General features: G+C 67.6%; 3 protein-coding genes across 12 annotated transcripts; 2 read left to right on the top strand and 1 right to left on the bottom strand.

Moving 5' to 3' along the window:
• The first annotated feature begins 66 nt into the window (after positions 1-66).
• Positions 67-2,384, top strand: LOC308183355 (glutathione S-transferase 2). The gene is made up of 8 exons (XM_080569291.1): positions 67-220; positions 336-411; positions 731-795; positions 884-965; positions 1,054-1,154; positions 1,386-1,481; positions 1,557-1,667; positions 2,210-2,384. Exons 1-8 carry the CDS (start codon positions 185-187, stop codon positions 2,303-2,305), a joined length of 663 nt encoding a protein of 220 aa, XP_080425417.1. The 5' UTR covers positions 67-184; the 3' UTR covers positions 2,306-2,384.
• Positions 2,385-2,768: 384 nt separating this feature from the next.
• LOC308183356 (glutathione S-transferase Mu 3-like) lies at positions 2,769-4,644 on the top strand. The gene is made up of 8 exons (XM_080569292.1): positions 2,769-2,874; positions 3,215-3,290; positions 3,551-3,615; positions 3,722-3,803; positions 3,879-3,979; positions 4,088-4,183; positions 4,262-4,372; positions 4,459-4,644. Exons 1-8 carry the CDS (start codon positions 2,842-2,844, stop codon positions 4,552-4,554), a joined length of 660 nt encoding a protein of 219 aa, XP_080425418.1. The 5' UTR covers positions 2,769-2,841; the 3' UTR covers positions 4,555-4,644.
• EPS8L3 (EPS8 signaling adaptor L3) lies at positions 4,526-10,136 on the bottom strand. Of its 10 annotated transcripts, XM_080569279.1 has the most exons (17): positions 9,794-10,136; positions 9,602-9,675; positions 9,462-9,526; positions 9,203-9,358; positions 8,414-8,563; positions 8,254-8,327; positions 7,576-7,900; positions 7,386-7,491; positions 7,236-7,300; positions 7,042-7,116; positions 6,786-6,934; positions 6,573-6,672; positions 6,354-6,469; positions 6,134-6,230; positions 5,918-6,028; positions 5,741-5,820; positions 5,227-5,625 (listed from the first exon to the last, which is right to left on the bottom strand). In XM_080569279.1, exons 1-17 carry the CDS (start codon positions 10,105-10,107, stop codon positions 5,364-5,366), a joined length of 2,319 nt encoding a protein of 772 aa, XP_080425405.1. In that variant the 5' UTR covers positions 10,108-10,136; the 3' UTR covers positions 5,227-5,363. The 10 variants fall into 10 exon arrangements, with proteins under 10 accessions (XP_080425413.1, XP_080425408.1, XP_080425412.1 ...); XM_080569287.1 differs by having other exon boundaries at positions 4,526-5,625; positions 5,918-6,230; positions 6,354-6,672; positions 7,576-7,673; positions 7,764-7,843; XM_080569282.1 differs by having other exon boundaries at positions 4,526-5,625; positions 5,918-6,230; positions 6,354-6,672; positions 7,576-7,673; positions 7,764-7,900.
• Positions 10,137-18,865: the final 8,729 nt, after the last annotated feature.

Below are 18,865 nucleotides of genomic sequence, written 5' to 3' on the forward strand. Positions count from 1 at the left end.
GGGGGGGGCGGCGGCGGCTGGCGCTGCGGGCGTGAGGCGGGGAGGGGCAGGGGGAGGGCGCGGGGGGGGCTCGGCCGCTCGGTGCCGCCCCCGTCCCGCCCCCCCCGTCCCGTCCCGTCCCGTCCCGTCCCGTCCCGTCGCGGCTGCCCCCAGCTCTGTCCCCAGCGCTGTCCCCGCAGTCGCCATGGTGGTCACGCTGGGCTACTGGGACATCCGCGGGGTGAGCCCGGGGACAGGGGAGGGGGACGGGGGGGGGGGGTCCTGGTGCCGGGGGGGTGCCGGGGGGTGCCGGGGGGTGCCGGGGGGGGTGACGAGGCGCCGTGCTCTGTCCCCAGATGGCCCACGCCATCCGCCTGCTGCTGGAGTACACCGGGACCCCCTACAAGGAGCGGCAGTACAGCTCCGGGCCAGGTAGGGGGGCAGCGCGGCCCGAGGAGGGGGCCCCCTGCTGCCTCCCCCCCCGGCCTTCTGTGCCCCCCCCCCGGCCTTCTGTGCCCCCCCCCCGGCCTTCTGTGCCCCCCCCCCCGGCCCTGGACTTTGGCCCTGGCTCAGTGCCTGGGGAGCGGGGGAAGGGAGGGGAGGGAGCGGGGGGGGGGGGGGCGGCTGCTCCTGGGGAGCCCCCTCCGCGCGCCCCCGGCCTCCTTGGTGCGGTGGGGGGAACGGGGGGGGGACACCCACCTCCCTGTGCCCCCCCCTCCCTGCTCGCCCCATCTCCCTTTCCCCCCCCCAGCCTCAAACTTTGACCCGAGCGACTGGACCAAGGAGAAGGAGAAGCTGGGCCTCGATTTCCCCAACGTAGGTGGGGGCTGGGCACGGGGTGGGGGCGCACGGGGGGGCTGGGGGCTTCCAGGGCTGACCCCCCCCCCACCGCTGCCTCCCCCAGCTGCCCTATCTCATCGATGGCAGCACCAAGCTGACCCAGAGCAACGCCATCCTGCGCTACATCGCCCGCAAGCACAACATGTGTGAGTGCTGGGGGGGCTGCGGGGCCGGGGGGGGGTCTCGGGCCGGGGGGGGGTCTCGGGGGGGGCTGACGGCTGCCCCGTCCCGCAGGCGGGGAGACGGAGCAGGAGAAGGTGCACGTGGACATGCTGGAGAACCACCTGATGGATCTGCGCTTGAGCTTCATCCGGCTCTGCTACAGCCCCGACTTTGTGAGTGCCATGGGGGGGGGGACGGGGGGACAGGACCCCCCCGGGGTCCCCAGCCCGGCTGGGGACACGGGGGCGTCACAAAACACACCGCGGCCTCTTCTTGCCACTGCAAAGGCGCGCTGGGGACGCGCCCCTTCCTGCCTGGTCCCGGCCACGGGGCTGGGACCCCCGGGGGCTGGGGGGGCTGGGGAGGGGGGGCCCTGCACCAGCTCTGCCCCCCCCTGTGCACAGGAGAAGCTGAAGCCGGCGTACCTGGAGCAGCTGCCGGGGAAGCTGCGGGAGCTGTCGCGGTTCCTGGGCTCCCGGGCCTGGTTTGCTGGGGAGAAGGTGGGTGCTGGGGGCTGGGGGGGCTGCGGGCTGGGGGCGGCAGGCTGACCCTACTGTCGCCCCCCCTCGCCACAGCTCACCTTCGTTGACTTTCTGGCGTACGACGTGCTAGACCAGCAGCGCATGTTTGTCCCTGATTGCCCTGAGCTGCAGGGCAACCTGAGCCAGTTCCTGCAGCGCTTCGAGGTGAGCGGGGGCACCCCAGGGTCCCCATCCCCGTCCTGTCCCCAGGCCTGTCCCTGTCCCATCCCCATCCCTATCCCTATCCCCGTCCCCATCCCCATCCTTGTCCCATCCCTATCCCTGTCCCTGTCCCCAGCCCCGTCCCCATCCCCATCCCTGTCCCTGTTCCCAGCCCTGTCCCCGTCCCTGTTCCTGTCCCCGTCCCTGTCCCGTCCCCGTCCCCATCCCCGTCCCCATCCCTGTCCCTGTCCCCAACCCCATCCCCGTCCCCATCCCCGTCCCCATCCCTGTCCCTGTCCCGTCCCCGTCCCGTCCCCATCCCCGTCCCTGTCCCATCCCCATCCCTGTCCCCGTCCCCATCCCCATCCCATCCCATCCCGTCCCCATCCCTGTCCCCGTCCCCGTCCCTGTCCCGTCCCCATCCCCGTCCCCATCCCCATCCTTGTCCCATCCCCGTCCCCGTCCCCGTCCCGTCCCCATCCCCATCCCCGTCCCCATCCCCATCCCCATCCCTGTCCCGTCCCCATCCCCTCTGCTCCCCGCAGGCACTGGAGAAGGTCGGGGCGTACATGCGGTCGGGGCGCTTCATGAAGACCCCCATTTTCTTGCGGACAGCGCAGTGGTGCACCAAGAAGGAGTGACCGCGACGCGTGTCCCCCCCCACGCGTGCCCCCCCCCAGCCCCCTCCCTTGCAGAATAAAGCTGGGGGTCCGCACCCTCCCTCTGTGTGCGTGGAGCCGCCGCGGGGTGCTGGGAGGGGAGGGGACCCTGGGGACGGCTCGGGGGGGTGACGGCGCCCCCCCGCGTCCTGGGGGGGGGGGGGGGTCATCCCTCCGTGCCCCCCCCCCGGATAAAGGGAGGCTGGAGGGCCCCCACGCACCGTGCGGGGGCGGAAGGGGCCCCCAGGACAGGGGCCGCTGCTGTGCAGCTGGGGGGGGAGGCAGAAGAAAGGGGACCCCCCCGTGCAGCCCGGGGCAGTGCAGAGCCCCCCAGTGTGTGTGTGTGGGGGGGGGCCATGCACACCGTAGGGCGCAGGGTGGGGGGGCTGCGCCTCGCGGCCCCCCCCGCCCGCAGCCGCGTTCCCCTTTAAGGCCCCCCCCCCCCCCCCCCGCCAAACCCCGCCCCGGGAAGGCGAAGGGGAAGGGGGGGGCGCGGGGGGGGCGCAGCGATCGCGGCCATGGCGGTGCTGGGCTACTGGGACATCCGCGGCGTGCGTGGGGGCCGCGCCCCGCCGGGGCGGGCCGGGGGGGTCCCCAACCCTGGGGGGGGCTGGGGGGGGGCCTGATGTTGCTGGGGGGGGGGGCCCTGATGTTGCTGGGGGGGGGGTTGAGCCCCCCCCCGTGGGGGGTTGTTTGCCTCCCCTCCCCCCCCCTTCCAGTGCCTCGTGCCTCGGAGGGTTTGGGGGGGGCCCTGCACGGGGGGGAGGGGGGGCACGGTGTGGTTGGGGGGGGGGTTAAGGGCTTCCCCGCCTCCCCCCCCCGACCCCCGGGGCTCTGCTTTCTCAGTTTCCCCCGTGGGGGGGCTCATTTCCGCGTGCCCCCCCCCCCCAGCTCGCGCACGCCATCCGCCTGCTGCTGGAGCACACCGAGACGCCCTACGAGGACAAGCTGTACAGCTGCGGGGAAGGTGAGGGGGGGGCAGCGCGTCCCCCCCCCCCCGGGACCCCCCCGCTGCTCTCCTGGGGCACGCGGCTGGGCCCCGCGCTCCGATTCCGCAGCTGGGGGGGGGCCTTGTGTAATGGGGCCGGGGGGCGTCAGGGCCCCCCCCAGCTCCTCCGTCCCCTCCTGAGACCCAAACGGAGGGGCTGTGTCCGGGGGGGGGGCACCCAGCTCCCCGCCCCCCCGGGGGGGGCACAGCACGGCCTCACCCCCCTGCTCTCCCCGCAGCTCCCGACTACGACAAGAGCCAGTGGATCAACGAGAAGGAGAAGCTGGGGCTGGACTTCCCCAACGTAGGTGGCCTGGGGCTGGGGGGGCCGTGGGGGGGGCACTCCGCCGTGTGTCCCCTCCCTTGCCGCCCTCCCCCCCGGTGTCCCCACACCCCCACGTCCCTTCCAGCTCCCCTACTTCATCGACGGCAGCACCAAGCTGACCCAGAGCAACGCCATCCTGCGCTACATCGCCCGCAAGCACAACATGTGTGAGTGCTGGGGGGGCTGCGGGGCCGGGGGGGGGCTTTGCTGGGGGGGGGGCTGACGGCTGCCCCGTCCCGCAGGCGGGGAGACGGAGGAGGAGAAGCTGCGCGTGGACATGCTGGAGAACCAGGTGATGGATTTCCGCATGAGCCTGGTCATGGTCTGCTACAACCCCGACTTTGTGAGTGCCCCCCCAGGGGGCTGCAGGGTGGGGGGGGGTCATTTCGGGGACCCCACGCGGGGGTGTCCCCGGGCGGCGGGAGCCACGGCCGCCTCCTTGCCCTCGCAGGAGAAGCTGAAGCCGGGGTACCTGGAGCAGCTGCCGGGGAAGCTGAAGCTCTTCTCCAACTTCCTGGGGGACCGCAAGTGGTTTGCGGGGGACAAGGTACGGCCGGGGAGCGGGGCGGGGGGGGGCGTCCCCACGCTGCCCCTCACCGTGTGTGTCCCCCCCCTCTCCCCGCAGCTCACCTTCGTGGACTTCCTCATGTTCGACGTGCTGGACCAGAACAGCATCTTCGAGCCCAAGTACCTGGAGCCCTACAAGAACCTCAAGGACTTCATGGACCGCTTCGGGGTGAGTGCGGGGGGGCCGTGGGTGGGGACCCCTGAGGTCACGGCTGGGGGGGGGACGGGTCCCCGGCACTCCCCTTGCTCCCGCAGGCCCTGGAGAAGGTCGCTGCCTACATGAAGTCCAGCCGCTTCCAGAAGATGCCCATCAACAACAAGATGGCCAAGTGGGGCAACAAGAAGGAGTAGGGGTGGGGGGGCTTGCCCCCCCCCCATAGTGGGGCTGGGGGCTCTGTAGGTGTGAGGACCCCAAACACAATAAATTGTGGAGATCCTGCACCCTGAGTCCCTCCTGAGTGTGTGTGTGGGGGGGGGCACGGGGGGGAGGCGCTGGGCTTGGCCCTCCCCATTTTGGGGGACCGTAGGGCAGGGGCAGAGCGAGCTGGGAGGGGGCTGTCACCCTGCCGTGCCCCCAGCGCCCCCTCGCCAGGGGTCGAGCTCCTCTGTGGGATGTCCCCATGGGAAGGAGCCCTGGGTCCCCTTTCACGGGGGGGGGGTGCTCGTTAGCACATATCTGCCCACTAATGAGGTGGTGCTGGGGGGGGGCTTTGTGCCCCCATGGGGACAGCCGTGCCCCTTGGGACCCCTGTGAGAGGTGTCACCCCCAGTCCCCCTCCCTGCCCTGCTCGGGTGGTGCGGGGGGGGTGTGGGGCAGGGGTGTGGGCCCCCCCGTTTCCGCGCAGAGCCCGGTGCTGTCACTCTCTTTATTTTCCACAGCAGCAGCTCGGCCCTGCAGGGCTCGCACGAGCCTTTCGCGGTGCATGGCCCCCCCGGGGGGTACCCGGCTTCCCCCCCGCTTCTGCAGAGCGGGAGTCCCCGGTGCCCCCCCAGCAGCTCCCCACCGCTGGTGCTTTTGGGAGGAATGGGCACCATAGGGGGCTGGGGAACCCCCTCCTGCCAGGCCCCCCCAGTCCTGCGGGGCTGCCCCCCCCGGGGCGCTCTGTCCTGGGGTGGCAGCAGGAGGACGTCGGGGACGGCGTCGGGGTGCTCCCTGCGGCTCAGTCCCTGGGGCTCATCTGTAGGGAGGGGAGAACGAGCATGGAGCGGGGAGCCCGGGGCTCGCCCCCCTGCTCCCCGAAAGCACCCATCGGGGGGGGCGTCACGGTGCGGGGGCTCGGGGGACGCACCCCCAGGGACGTCTTGACGGAGGAGAGCTTGAAGAGGACGCGTCGCCACTCCTCGGGGCAGACGGCGCGCAGCTCCTCCGGCGTCATCTGCAGCAGCTGGTGGCCCGACAGCACCCCGAGGCACCTCACCGTGCTGGGGACGGACAGACAGACAGACAGACGGTGAGGGGCCGGGGGGGCCTGGCTCAGCCGGGGGGGTGACCCCTCCAACGGGGGGCCGCGCGCTGGGGACTCAGGGGACGGCGCACATCCGCGAGAAGCCTTTGTCCTTCAGCCAGGCTGTCACCTCCGCCGGCGAGGAGCCCATGTGCAGGTTGGGGGGGCTGACCTGGGAGGGGGGAGAAAGGGGAAGAGGGCGGTGGGGTGACCCCATGCACCCCCCCTCCGGGTGCTGTTGGTGTGGAGGGGGCCCGGGGGGGACCCACCTGGCTCCTGCTGTCCTCGTGCCCCAGCGGCTCCAGGATGTTGCTGGGGACGTAGCCCTTGTGCCCCAGGCTGCTCTGCACCAGCCACCACTTCTTCTGCTGGTCCAGCACCTAGGGCAGGCGGTGACAACGGGGCAGCTCCCCCGGCCCCCCCACGCGGGGGGGGTCCCGCTCTGATTCCCCGGAGAACGCCCGCTGGGGGTCCCCAGTTTGTACCTCCAGCGTGTCCCCCATCCTGACGCTCAGCTCCTGCGGGTTCCTGCCCTGAAACTCGTACACAGCCCGCGCCAGCCTGGGGGGGGGCGAAAAGGGCCTGACGGGGGGGGGGCGGCAGCAGTGAGCACCCAGGGGTGCCCCCAACCCTGGCTGGATCCTGCCCAGCGCTGTTGCCGCAGGCCTGCCCCTACAGCGTCCGTGGGGCAGCGGGAGCACTTACACCTGGCCAGGGACATCCCCGCGTCTGGGAGCGCTCCCGTGGCCGGGCACGTCCCCGTTCCTGTGGCCGGGAAAGTTCCCGTAGCTGGGAGCGTTCTTGTGGCCGGTGGCCGGCAACTGTGCGGGGAGCAGAGAGGGGCGCGTGTTCAGAGAGCAAGGTGGGGAAACCGAGGCAGGCAGCGGGGTGTCCTTGCCGCCCCCACCCCCCCATGCCCCCTACCTGCTGCTGCTGCTCCGGTTTCAGCATGAGGGGGGGCAGCCACCCATCGGAGAAGGTGGGGATGTAGGGGGGCACCTGCTCGCTGTGGGGGTACTCCGCCCTGCCAAGGCGTGAAGGAGGCGGTGGTGGGCGTGCGGCCCCCAAAGTGGGGTGCCCCCAGCCGGGGGGCGGCGCTCGGAGCCCCCCCCTCGGTGGCGGAGGCCCAGAGCCCACCTGGTCTTGTTCCAGGCGATGCCCAGCATCTTCCAGGTGCTGTACTCGTGGGGGTGCAGGGTCTTCTCCAGCAGCTCCACCGCCTCCGGGATCAGCAGCGGTGCCTCCACCGCCGGCGCCAGTCTGGGGTTGGGGGAGTTGTCCAGGACCTGGGTAACGGGCGGGGGGGCTCCCTCAGCACCCCGAGAGCTGCCCCGAAGGCAGGGTGCCGAGGGCAGCCCCTGGCTGGGGGGGGTCCTGCTCCCGGGGCACTCACGAAGGACAGGGTATCGAAGATGATGTGCAGCAGCTGGGGGGCGTCCGGGTTCTCTAGGTGCTGGTGGGTGATTCCCTGCGCGGAGAGAAATCAGAGCGTGGCCCCGTGTGCCCCCCCCCGGCCCCACACCCCCCCGTAGCCCCAGCGAAGACGCCCCAGAGCCGCGGGGTCGCGTCCCGCCTGCCGGGACCTACCAGGAGGTTCAGGGCGTATTTCACCTTCTGGAAAAAGTCCTTGTAGCTGGCCTCGGGCGGCAGTGCTGGAGGGGTGCAGAGAGGGGGGCTGGCACTGGGACAGCCCCCCGGCACCTCCCCCCCCCCCCCGGCACAGACCCCCCTCCCCACCTTTGCTCTTCTTCTTCTTCTTGTTCTTGGTGCCCATCAGGCTGAGCGCATCCTTCAGCTGCTTCACGAAGAGCTCCATGTCGCCCAGCACGTGGTTGAGGACCGTCTGTGGGAGCAGCGTGGGGCCTGGTGAGCCGGGGGGGGGTCGGGGGGGGGATGTGGGGGTGGGGGTGCGCAGGGTGCCACTTACCACGTCTCGTTCGGTGTCGGACATGATCTGGCCCGAGGGGTCGACCCAGGTGGTCTGCTGGACGGCTGGTGCTGGGGGGTGGTCCCAGCTGCCCCCCCCTGCTCCCGGGGAAGATGAGGCACGCTGTAGGGGACCCAGGCGTGCCCAGCACCCTCCCCACACCCCGACACGACCCCCCCGCGACTCACTGTAGTCCAAGGAGGATGATCTGTGCTGGGGGGGCGCAGGTAAGGTGGGCTCTGGGGTGGCTGCCCACCGCTCCGGGGCTCTGTAGGGGGCCGGCATGTACGGGGGGATCGGGTCGGACAGCTGCTCCGGGGGGGCCCTGGGCAGGGAGGGATGGGGGGGGCTGCTGAGGTGCTTGCGGTATGGGGCTGTGCCCCCGGCTGTGGGGGTGCCGGGGGTCCGCACCCATGGACGGGGGAAGGTGGGTGCTGAGCCAGGGGCTGGGGCAGCAGGGGGCCCACCCCCAGGAGGGTGTGGGGGGGTTACACCGGGAGGGAGGAAGGCAGCAGGCAGAAGGGGCCCACGCCCATGGGGAGGGGAGGGGCGCAGCGGGGGTCCCCCACCAGCAGGGAGAGCCCCCCCTCAGCCCCTGCCACCTGGGGTCCTCCAGCCTGGGCTAGGGGCAGGCCTGGGGGGGCCCAGCCCGGTTGCCCCCACGGAGGGGCCCCTTACCTGCGTCCGTACTGGTGCTGCTCCTCCTTGCACTGCTTCACCAGCTTCTCCAGGCTGCTCTTCAGGGTCTGGGCCTGGCACAGCCCCGCTGCCGTCAGCCTCCCGCCCTGGTGCGCAGCCCCCCCCTCGCCACCCGCCCACCCCCCGTGCCCCGTCTCACCCCGATGCGGTCGCACTGGAAGAGCAGGACGCTGGTGCCGGGGGGGGCCTGCTCCTGCACGCTGACGGCCAGCACCGAGTCGTAGCTGCAGGCGTCCAGCAGGACCGCGCAGTCCCGCACGCTGCCCAGCGGGTAGCTCTCCAGCTCCTCCTGCCCGCGGCGCCGCAGGGGGCACGAGGGTTACGGGGCTGCACGGGGTTATAGGGGCTGCACGGGGTTATAGGGGCTGCACGGGGTTATAGGGGCTGCACGGGGCAGGGACCTGCACGGGGTTATAGGGGCGCAAGGGGTAGGGAGCTGCAAGGGTTATAATGGTGCAAGGGGCCAGGGGGATTACAGGGTTATTGGGGTGCAAGGGAGAACGTGGGTGCCAGGGTTATGCGGTGCCCAGCCAAGAGCAAGGCCAAGGGGGTGCCAGGCTTAGGTAGGTTAACTTAGGTTTGTGGTAGGCGCCAGGGCAAAGGGGGTGCCAAGCTTATAGGGCTGCGATGACGGGGGTACCAGGGTTATGTGGGGTGCCACAGGAGGGGGAATGAGATGTATGGGGGTGAAGTGTCCGGGGTAGGTTTCATGGCCGGGGGGGTGCCAGGGACAGGGGGGCATTGGAAGGCTGATGCTTGTGGTGGGGCTGAGGGGGGTGCCAGGCATACAGGGGTGCCACGGCTGGGGGGAACACCGCGTTTGTGGGGAGCTGGGTCCAGGATGGGTACCGGGGCTGGGGGGTGCCGGGGTGGGTGCCTGCTCCTGGCTGGCTGCCAGCTTTTGGGGGGCGCTATGGCCACGCGGTACCTTGCTCTCCACATCGCTCAGCACCAGCTCCTGGTTCTTGACGTGCAGGATGAGGTCCTGCCCCCAGACCCGGCCCTGGGCTTCCAGCGCCTTCAGGCGAGCCAGGCAGTCCTCGGTGCTGCGGATGTCCCTGTCCAGCCGCATGGTGAGCAGGTGCTGGGGGGGGGACACGTCACGGGGAATCACGGCGTGCCCTGGGGCGCCTGTCACCTCCCCACAGCGTGGGGCACCAGGGGGGTAGTCCTGGGGGGGCTCCTACCTCCACATGGTGCTGGAAATTGCTTTGGGGTTTGAGCAGGCTCTGGCTGTAGTCCTTGCGCTGGTCTGGGGGGGACACACGGGGGTCAGGGGTGGGCACGCTGGGGGGGAGCTGGGTTTCGGGGGGCTTCTGCTACTCACTGTAGATGCTTTTCCCGCTGGGTCGGGCAAAGCTGTTGGAGTGGTAGAGGTGGGAGCTGTCTTCGGTTTCGCTACTGGCGGGACAGACAGATGGCGGTGAGTCCCACGGCCCCATGGCCACCGCGCCCCGCAGCACGGCTCCCGCCTCCCCAGCGCTGGGGGTGCGGGGCACCCACCCTGCTGGGCACTCACTGGGACGGGGGGCCGCTCCAGCGGCCGAAGGGGTCTCCCATCTTCCTGGGCAGCGATGGCAGCGCCGGCGGGGGGGGGGGGCCGTGTGTGGCTGCTGGAGGGGATGCAGGCAGTGTGCTTGCCCCTGCCCCGGCCCCATACGGGGCACCCGGTATGGACCCGACCGGTTTGGGGCCATGCAGGGTGGGCAGCGCCCTGCCAGAGTCCAGGGTCCGGCCTGGAGGGCTGGGCTCGGTCTGGGTGCGGGGTCCTGAGCCCAGCACCCAGCAAGGTCCCCAGGTTGCTGCGTCACCCCCGTGGGTCCCCAAAACCATTGGTGGCCCAGGACCCACCCTGTGTCCACCACCCCCCCGCCAATGGTCACCACCAGGACCCCTGCCCCATCCCAGCCCCGCAGGGTTCACCCGGTGGCCGGAGCCCCCCCTGTCCCCCCATCCCCCCCCCCCCCCCCGATCTGGGGGACACCCAGAGGTCCCAGCTCACCCAAACCCCGGTGTTGTTCCCTCGGGTGCCCGGGCTGGAATTGCGCAGCTGAGGGTGGCACAGGGCAGGGGTAAGGGCTTGACGTCGGCACCGCACCCGGCTGCTCTTTGCCCGAAGGCGTCTGCTTCGAGTGTGGGGGGGTGGGGAATAGGGAAACAGGGGGGTGGGTGTGAGCACCTGGCACAACCAGCCGCCCCCACCCCGCTCACCCTGGGCACCCCTGGGGCACCTGCCCTGTGCCGTGGGTTCCCTGCCCCGGGGGCACCTGGGGGGATGCAGCCCCCAGCAGGTGGGGTGCCCCCACCCCAAGCCCAGGCTCACCCCCGCCCCTGGGTGAGCCCTGGTGACGTCTGACGCCGGTGGCCCTTCTCCCACAGACCGCGGCGCCTCTGCCCTCTGGGTAACCCCGGCCCGCCTAGCTCGGCCGAAACTGGGCAAGTGGAGGGGGCCTGGTGGGGAGCCCTTCCCGGGTGCCAAGGAGGGGCCGGATCCGGCGTGCGGGTCCCCAGCGGTGACCCCGCAGCGTGGGGCTTTGTCCTTTGTCCCTGGGCAGGCAGCCCCGCTTGGTCCCGCGGGGGTCTCCCCCTTGCAGGATCCGGCCCTGCCACCCCCCAGAGCACCGGGGAGGAGCCCCCCCTGCGCCAGCGCTGCTCTGTGCCACCACTGGGCCTCGGGGAGGTGGGCGCTGGCCGGGCTGTGGCCGGGCACGTGTCCCTGTGCCGGGGGGGCCGCACACCATCCCTCCTCGCCTGGTGCGGAGCGGTGCGGCTTTGGGGTTTGGTTTGAGGCTTTGGGCTTCTCCGACCTGATCCTGATGCATCTGGGCCAGATAAAGGGGTGGCAGGGCTGCAGTCGCTGTGTCCCCTTGACCCCCCCCCCCCCCGACAATTCTGAAGGGGCCCTTGTCCCCACTGCGCCCCTTGCTCGGCTCCCCCCACCTCGGAGGAGAGGCAGGAGCAGGGCAGGGAGCAGGGAGGGCTGCAGGGGTCGGGGTCGTGCCTCAGTTTCCCCGCGGCGCAGCCGCTCCCCTGGCCGCCAGGGGGCAGCAGGGCCCCGTGCGGCCCCGTCCCCAGAGGTGCCCCCCCCCCCCCCCCCAATTTTGGGGGCCTCCGGACCCGCAGGGCCCCCGAGGTGCCCGGTGCCAGCCCGGGTCCCGCCGGCCCCACTGTGCTCCCTGCTGCTGGGAACATCCGTGTGACACTGCTCCAGGGGGACACGGGTGTCCTGCTGCGGGGCATCACAGATCCCGTGGGGTTCGGGGCTACAGCCCCCCCCCGCTATGCCAACCCCCCCAGTAGATACAGAGACACGCAAGGTAATGGGGTGTGTCTGTGCCCCCAGCCTCGTCCGCCCTGTCCCCAAGGGTGAGAGAGGGGGGGACCTAGAGGAGAGGGGGGGCACGGGGAGGGGGTTGGGGTACGGGGCAAAATGCCTCCCACCCATCCTCCTGTGTGGCCCAGTCCTGCTTGGGGCAGCGTACGTGGTGTTTGGGATCTGCGGCCGCCCAGGCGTGCCATCCCCACAAGGCTCCCACTGCCACCAGCCAGCGCCGGCTGCCCTGTGGCACGGTGCCGCTGCATCACCCAGCAGGCAGGAGGCCACCCAGTGACCCTTACTGGGAGCACTGGGGTGCCCCCTCCCACCCAACCCGGCCCTGCGGCACCAGGTTCTTCCCCGGGGACTGTCCCCAGCGGTGGCCCTGGGGACGTGCCACGCCGTGGTGTTGTGAGGAAGCAAAGTCCCCACGCTGGCCATAAACCCTGCGTCCTTTGGGCACTCATTAACCCAGGCGCCGGCACCACCCGGTCCCGGCCACAGGGGACGCGGTGACACTGGCTCAGCCTTGGGTGCCAGCAGGGACAGGAGAGCAGCCCCCGGGGATTTATGCTGGGGGATTATTTCATCACCGCTTTACGGATCGTGAAAACCCCATGCGGGGTTTTTCTCTGGCAATGCCCGTGCTGCCTCCCATCCTCCTGCCCCACACCTCCCAGTCACCCCACTGGGCAAACTGGGGATGGCATCAGCTGCGGCACTACTGTAAAATATTACAAAACGTGTTATTTTTCCTTCCCCCACTGACTGCTCTGGCTCACAACCAGAGGTGTTTGCCTGTGCACAGCCCCGCTGGGCCCCATTGCCCTTCCCCAGGCTCGGAAAGTCCCCGGGGACAAAAAGCATCCTTGGGAAGAGCCAAGAGCAGAGCTGGAGGCTCTTTCCCAGCCCAGCGGCCCCGAGCAGAGGCGGAGGACGGGGCAGAGCACAGAGCAAGGAGCTGGACTTGGCCGCCGCTCCAGTGCCCGCCGTCAGAAAACGCCATTTCCAGGCATCCCAAACAAGGTGGACTTGGAGCAAAACCTGGGGGCTGCTTTTCTGCAGAGGGACGTGAGAAGCAGGGCTGGGCACCGGGTGCTGGTGGGGGCTGCTGCCCCCACATTCCCCTTCCTGGGGCCATTTTGGGTTTGGAAACCCCCGGGTGTCAAAATGAGCGAAACCAGGGGGTTGGCCACAAGACACGGCGCTTTTGGGGAGGAAAAGGCCCGGCCTGGAGCTCCCGTATGTGTCCCCTCGCTAGGTTTTCAGCGCTGGCCTGTATTGCTGCGTGGGAGCCCTGAGGGAATTTTCTGCTCCAGGCTGGGGGGGGGGGGACACAGGCACATGCGAAGGGGACAGCCCCAGGGACACGTCCTGATCCCAGCGCGGGGATTTTTCTCTTGCGTCTGCTGGGGCTACAGGGGCAGGATCCGGCCCCAGGGTTGGGGCAGACTTGGGGGTGTGCAGGCAGAGAGGGACAGCAGGGCCGCGGGTTCCGGGAAGGGCCGGTGACACATCGCTCCCGGCCAGGTGCCACCGGGGCCGCGGTGACGGAGAGCAGCTGCGGCTCTGGTGGCTGGGTGCCGGCCAGCGGCGCTAACCACCGGCAGCCTGGGTCCGTCCCCACGTCAGCGGGGCGGGCCGCGGTGTACCCGGACCTGCTGCCTAATTGCTGGGGACCGGCAGCTCCTCGTCATTTCACCGCCGGGCAGGGACGTGGGGGGCCGTTAACCCCGTGGGGGCTGGGAAACTGCATCGGACCTGTCTGCCTGGGCCAGAGGAGTGGCTTGGCTCGGCACAGCTCGGCACAGCTCGGCATGGCTCAGTGTGCTGCTTGGCACAGCCCCCGGGGCCGGGACGTCCCTCTCAGCAATGCCCAAATCCACCAAGTCCTCCTGCCCTCTGCGTGGCCTCTTCAGCTGTGGCAGTGACGATGTGCCCCGATGTCCCAGCTGTCCTGGGAATGGGCTGGGATGCCATTTTGGGGTGAAAAGGGGAGAGATGGAGGGATGCTCAGTGACGCCTTGACGTCACTGTCCCTGCCTGCTCCTCGTGTCCTGCTCGCTCATTCCCCGCTGTCACCCTGGGCTGGGGTGCATCTGGTTCTCTTACGGTGAGTGTGCGGCCGTGGTGACGCTCCCAGGTCGCGTCCTGCCTGGGCGGTGCTGGCGCCTGCCCCGCAGGGTTGCCACATGAGGGCATCATGAAGCGGGTGCAGGTGACGAGCGCTGGATCCCTGTCACCCCGCTGTGTCCCTCTGTGGGTGCTGCCTCCCCTCCGCCTTCATCCCCAGAGGGACCTCTTGGTGTCCCCACCAAACCACTCGCTCCTGCGAGTCCTTGGGTGGCATTCCCTTTGCAGGAGCAGGAGGACAGCTCCAGGGGATTACTGGTGCACCAGCTTCCCCAGATCCCTCCTGCAGCATCCTCGGAGGCTTTTGAAAGCAGCACCTGAGCAGCCTCCTCCTCTCACCTCCTCTCCGTGAACCCGCTGCTGCTGCTCCTCTCTCTCATTTCTGCAGGGTGCTGAGAGGATGCTGGCGGGCGGCCGGTGTGCCGGGACAGCTGCGCAGTTGGTGGCCCACGGCTAAGCTGCAGAGACCCGGCTGGAGGCTGGTAATCTTCACGTGTTGAGGTTTTGCTCTGAAGAGGCCAAAAGGTAAAACAGCAGCCACGGAGCTGTGATGGCTGAGGAGTGCCGGGAGGCTGCGGGGCAGAGGGCAGGGACTGCTCGGGTCCCTCCGAGTCCCAGGCCGTTGTCCCAGCCACGTACAGGTGGGACAAGAGCTCTGGTGAAGGAGAAAGCCATGGAATTTTTTATTTATTTATTTTTTCCTCCAGAGAAGCAGCCAGACCCATGGTGTTGGCTGCACACCTGCAGAAAGCAGCTAGGTTTTGGGGTGAAGAAGGAAAGCTGGCATACCTGGGGCCACCCCCGTGCCACTCCCCCATTGCTTCCCTACTCCTCTCTGACCCCCATGGGCGAGGGAGGCTGCACCACACCCCCCCCCCAGATGAGGGTCAGGAGCCCCCCAGACCCGCTGCAGGCACGGCTGCGCTCCCTGTGCCAGCAGCGAGGGCTTTGCCCCGGACCCGCAGCCGAGCCCCAGCACAGGAGCAGCACCCGCAGCCGGCGGCGGCGCCCGGGGATTTCCAGAGGCGGTGGGAGACGAGCGGGCAGTGGCAGCACCCGGGTTTAATTAGAGGCGACGAGAGCATGCAAACGAGCAGGTTTCAGCCAAGCCGGGGGCGGCTGAGCTGCTGCAAATGGCCGCAGGCTCTGGAGGTGCTTCTTGGTGTTTCCCAGGCCCCAGAATAGTCGGGAGGATGGGTTCGGGGGGAAGCGGTGGACGAGAGGTGCAGCGGGGGGGGAGGCCGGAGCTCAGGGGTTGTCCCTGCCCGTGGCTGTGCCCCTCGTGGGGACAGGAGCGCGTTCCCTGCTGCGCACAGCGCGGGGAGGCTTGAGCAGCACGGCGAGCCCAGGGAGAGCTTGGAAGGCTTTTATTCTGCTTCCTTTTTGGTGTTTGGGCTGAATCCCCCCCACAGGAGGAGCTGGCATCTCCATGGCCACAGGCCCATCCCTTGCATCCCACCCCATCCCTCCTTATCCTTGCTGCCCAGCCTGGGGGTGAGCCTAACCTAAAAGCTTCCAATGTGCCCCCCCCAGAGCAGCACCCTTCCTAGCAGCAGGATCTGGCCCTTGGCAGCATCCCAGGGATGCCAGGTGCTTCCCTCTGCCCCTAAAACCCCACAAATTCAGGGGTCAGCAAAGTTCAGCCACCGAATCCCTCATGGTGTTGGCAGAAGAAGGAACCCTGCAGAGCCTGGGAACCCCAGTGCTTTCCTTGAAGACAGTGAGTCAAACTTTTTGCCTGGGTGGAGCAGGCAGAGCCTGTTGGGGGACTTGATCCCATCGCTGATGCAGCCTCGACATCCGATTTACTTTCATGCATGGGTGAATGCGGCTGTGGCTGGGGGAGGATGGGGTGATGGTGCTTGCGAGGGGACCACAGCCTCCCTGGGGTCTTTCCAGGAGCCCGGGTGGGTGATGAAGGCTGTGAATAAGGAGGCAGCAGGCGACGTGAACATATGACTCTGAGCTGGTCGGGATGCAGAGGATGCAGCCAAAAAAGGCTGTGACCAGGCAACGCTGTGTTTAATTGCAATAAGTGCTTCCCTTCCCCAAAATACGAGGGGACCCTACTGGTGACGCGCTCCCCTGCGTCAAAGCCCAACGTGGCCTCGTGGTCGGTGCGTTGAGCCCGGGGCTGCTGAGAGCAGGGACGCATGGGGACCGTGCCACCGAGCACGTGGGTGCAGCGTGCACCGGGCTGACGCCTGACCAAGTAATGCTGGAGGAAATTGTGAAAGGGCGGCCAGATGCCGCCTGCATCGAGAAGCGGCAGAAGTGGTGTGAGCTGGGGGGAGCCCACGCCAGGAGGTTCCCACAGTGCCACCGGGGCGGGACGAGGGGGGGGTGAGCCGGGCACCTCGTGGATGGACTCCATGGGGAGTCACTTGGGTCCGGTCTGTCCTTGGAGGTTGGAGGAGCTGGGCCTGCAGTGGGTTTACGTGGCAAGGTTTTGGTAGCGGGGTCCATAGGGGTGGCTTCTGTGAGAAGAATCCAGAAGCTGCCCCATGTTAGATAAGGGCCCCGCCGCTGGCCAAAGCTGGGCCAATAAGCGATGTTGTTTGTGCCTCTGTGAGAGCGTATTTAAGGAAGGGGAAAAAAAATGCTGGGGAACAGCAGCTGGGAGAAAGAGGAGCGAGAAGCAGCCCAGCAGCCCCCAGCTCAGTGCAGCAGGAGGCAGGAGGTGCTCCAGGCTCACAGCAGCAGTTCCCCTGCGGCCTGTGGAGAGGCCCCTGGTGGAGCAGGCTGTCCCCCTGCAGCCCACGGGTCCCACACGGAGCAGATCTCCACGCTGCAGCCCGTGGAGGGAGCGGCCACCTATGCTGGACCCGTGCTGGAGCAGTTTGCTCCTGGGGGATGGACCCCGGGGTACGGAGCCGTGTGGGAGAAGTTCTTGAGGAGCTGCTGCCTGTGGGCAGCCCCCGCAGGCTCAGTTCGGGAAGGACGGCATCCCGTGGGAGGGACCCCACGGGGAGCAGGGGCAGAGAGGGACCGAGAAGGAGCAGCGGAGACAAAGTGCCATAGACTGACCGCAGCCCCCATTCCCCTGCGCCCCTTTGGGGGAGGAGGTGGAAGAGGGTGGATGTCAGGAAGGTGTTTTTAGTTTTAGTTTCTCACTGCTCTAGCTCGCTAGAAATAGATAATAAATTACATTATTTAACAGACCCCGTGCTGTGTCTGTTTTGCCCATGATGATAGTTGTCGAGTGATCTCGCCATCCTTATCTCAAGCCTTGAGCCCTTTCCATCGAATTTTCTCCCCCTTTCCCTTTGAGGAGGAGGAGTGAGGGAGTGGTTGTGGTGGAGCTCAGCTGCCCGGCTGAGTAAAACCACCACATGGTCAAAGCTGGTTGCAAAAAGGGGGGCCGAACTGGAGAGGGGAAACAGCAGTGGGATGGTGAGTGTGTGAACCCAAATCCCACCCTCCTTCCTGCTGCTCTCACCGTCAGGTGGCATCTCCCGCGCTTCCCGGTGCTCCCTGGTCCAGGATGGGTGCAGACACCCATGGTCCCCAGTCCCCCTGTGCTGCTTCCAGACCAACGCAGCTGGGGTTTACTGGGGACATGCGGCTGCTGAGTGGACACATATGGCTGTTTTTTCCCTGAAAGGCAAATGCTTCCTGCCAGAAAAATGTCATACCATCGATAAATACTCAGAATGGAAAAATGTTTGACCTTCCCTATTGTGTGACTTCCATGGGAAGTTGGCCAGGGAATAGAAGGAGCTGGCTCCCTGGCTTATTCAGCCCAGTGCAGCTTCTGCTGGACACCAGGAGGGACGTGTGCCTGGATGCCATGAGCATCCAAGACCTTTTGCCAGCCAGCAAGGGCCTGATCAATGTCCTAAAAACACTCTGTGTAAACTGTTATAAAAGATTCTCCAAACCTCTTACGACTTGGATGCTCGCTCTGTCTTTTTTGGCACATCTCAGTCTGTCTTATCTGCAAGACCCAAGCAACTTCTTCAGAATAGGCCAAAACAAAAGCTGGTGCTTTTTCCTCCTGGTTTGGAAGGCGTTTGCTGGCTGTGGTACCGACAGACATGGCAAAGGTAAGAGAATAGCAAAACCAGGTGGTTAACCGATGGTTTAGAAGATAACTGCAAGTCACCAGGCTTCTCATCAGCAAGGGCTGAATATGCCTACAGGGTTGGGAAAGGAGCTTAAGATTTGGTGTCTTTCAGTTGCTTGTGCATGAAGATGCTTGAATGTCTCACCTCTGCATCCAGGCACTGGGAGACAGGGGGACGGATCGTGCCAGCCCAGCCAGAGGACCATGGAGGCCTCCTGAGATGCCTCCAGGAACTTCCTGGGGCCACTAAGTGTCTGCGTCACTGCTATCATGGGGCACAGATGGTCCTAGAGCGATACGTGTGTCTGAGCTGGGCCTGCAGAGCGCCTGCGGGTGCCCCCCTGGTCTTTGCCAGTCTGCTTGGAGATGCCTTGGCCAAGGCTGGTCTATGGGACTGCAGGGAGCTGAGCCCGGGGGGGGCTCTGAGCCGTCTCAGCCCCTGCCAGCAAGAGATGTCCACAGAGGTGCTGGGGTTCAGGTGCCCTCAAGGTGATGTCCAGAGCAGTGCTGCAGGATGCTCCTCAGGCCTCTCTGGGAGATGCCACACAGGAGGGCTGTGCAGAGGGTGCCAGCCAGGACGGGTCACGCGCACGGGCAGCCCAGCCCATAAAAAGGCTTCAGCATCTGGCTCCAGATGCTGAAATCGGGCGACTGCTTGAAAATGTAAGCTTGCACTGAAAAAATAATAAAGCAGCATGCTTCTAGCTTTCAGGGTGGTGCAAAGCCAGACATCAAGAGCACAGACTGCAAAGTCCTGGGGCCATGGGCAGTCTGGGGCAGGCTGAGGAGCAGCAGATGGAGAGGAAAGCCCAGCTCTGCGGCAGCTCAGACCCCATAAGCAATGCTCCATACGGCACCATCCTCTGTCGCCTTCGCAGCTAGCTTTTTTGGCTACCAGGCTGGTTATTTATAACTCTCCCCTTTTGTTTTTTTTTTGTGAGCAACATCTCATGGCTGCAGGGAGGACAGACACAGCCAGCCCCGGCACGCAGGAGGCAGCCACTTCTCAGAAGAGCGGAAAAGGGTTTGCAGGTCCCAGCTGGGGACACCAGCCCCAGGGAGGGGACACCACCCAA

Source organism: Anser brachyrhynchus, assembly GCF_964034855.1.
Source record: "Anser brachyrhynchus genome assembly, chromosome: 27".
NCBI lineage: Eukaryota > Metazoa > Chordata > Aves > Anseriformes > Anatidae > Anser > Anser brachyrhynchus.

Coding starts and splice junctions, on each gene's coding strand:
- LOC308183355 (XM_080569291.1), top strand. CDS start 185: ATGGTGGTCACGCTGGGCTACTGGGACATCCGCGGG. Junction 796..883: donor TGGGCCTCGATTTCCCCAAC/GTAGGTGGGGGC, acceptor TGCCTCCCCCAG/CTGCCCTATCTCATCGATGG. Junction 1,482..1,556: donor CCTGGTTTGCTGGGGAGAAG/GTGGGTGCTGGG, acceptor CCCTCGCCACAG/CTCACCTTCGTTGACTTTCT.
- LOC308183356 (XM_080569292.1), top strand. CDS start 2,842: ATGGCGGTGCTGGGCTACTGGGACATCCGCGGC. Junction 3,804..3,878: donor CGCCCGCAAGCACAACATGT/GTGAGTGCTGGG, acceptor CCCGTCCCGCAG/GCGGGGAGACGGAGGAGGAG. Junction 4,184..4,261: donor AGTGGTTTGCGGGGGACAAG/GTACGGCCGGGG, acceptor CTCTCCCCGCAG/CTCACCTTCGTGGACTTCCT.
- EPS8L3 (XM_080569278.1), bottom strand. CDS start 10,107: ATGGTTTTGGGGACCCACGGGGGTGACGCAGCAACCTGGGGACCTTGC. Junction 9,676..9,793: donor TGGAGCGGCCCCCCGTCCCA/GTGAGTGCCCAG, acceptor CTGTCCCGCCAG/TAGCGAAACCGAAGACAGCT. Junction 8,328..8,413: donor TCCAGTGCGACCGCATCGGG/GTGAGACGGGGC, acceptor GGGCTGTGCCAG/GCCCAGACCCTGAAGAGCAG.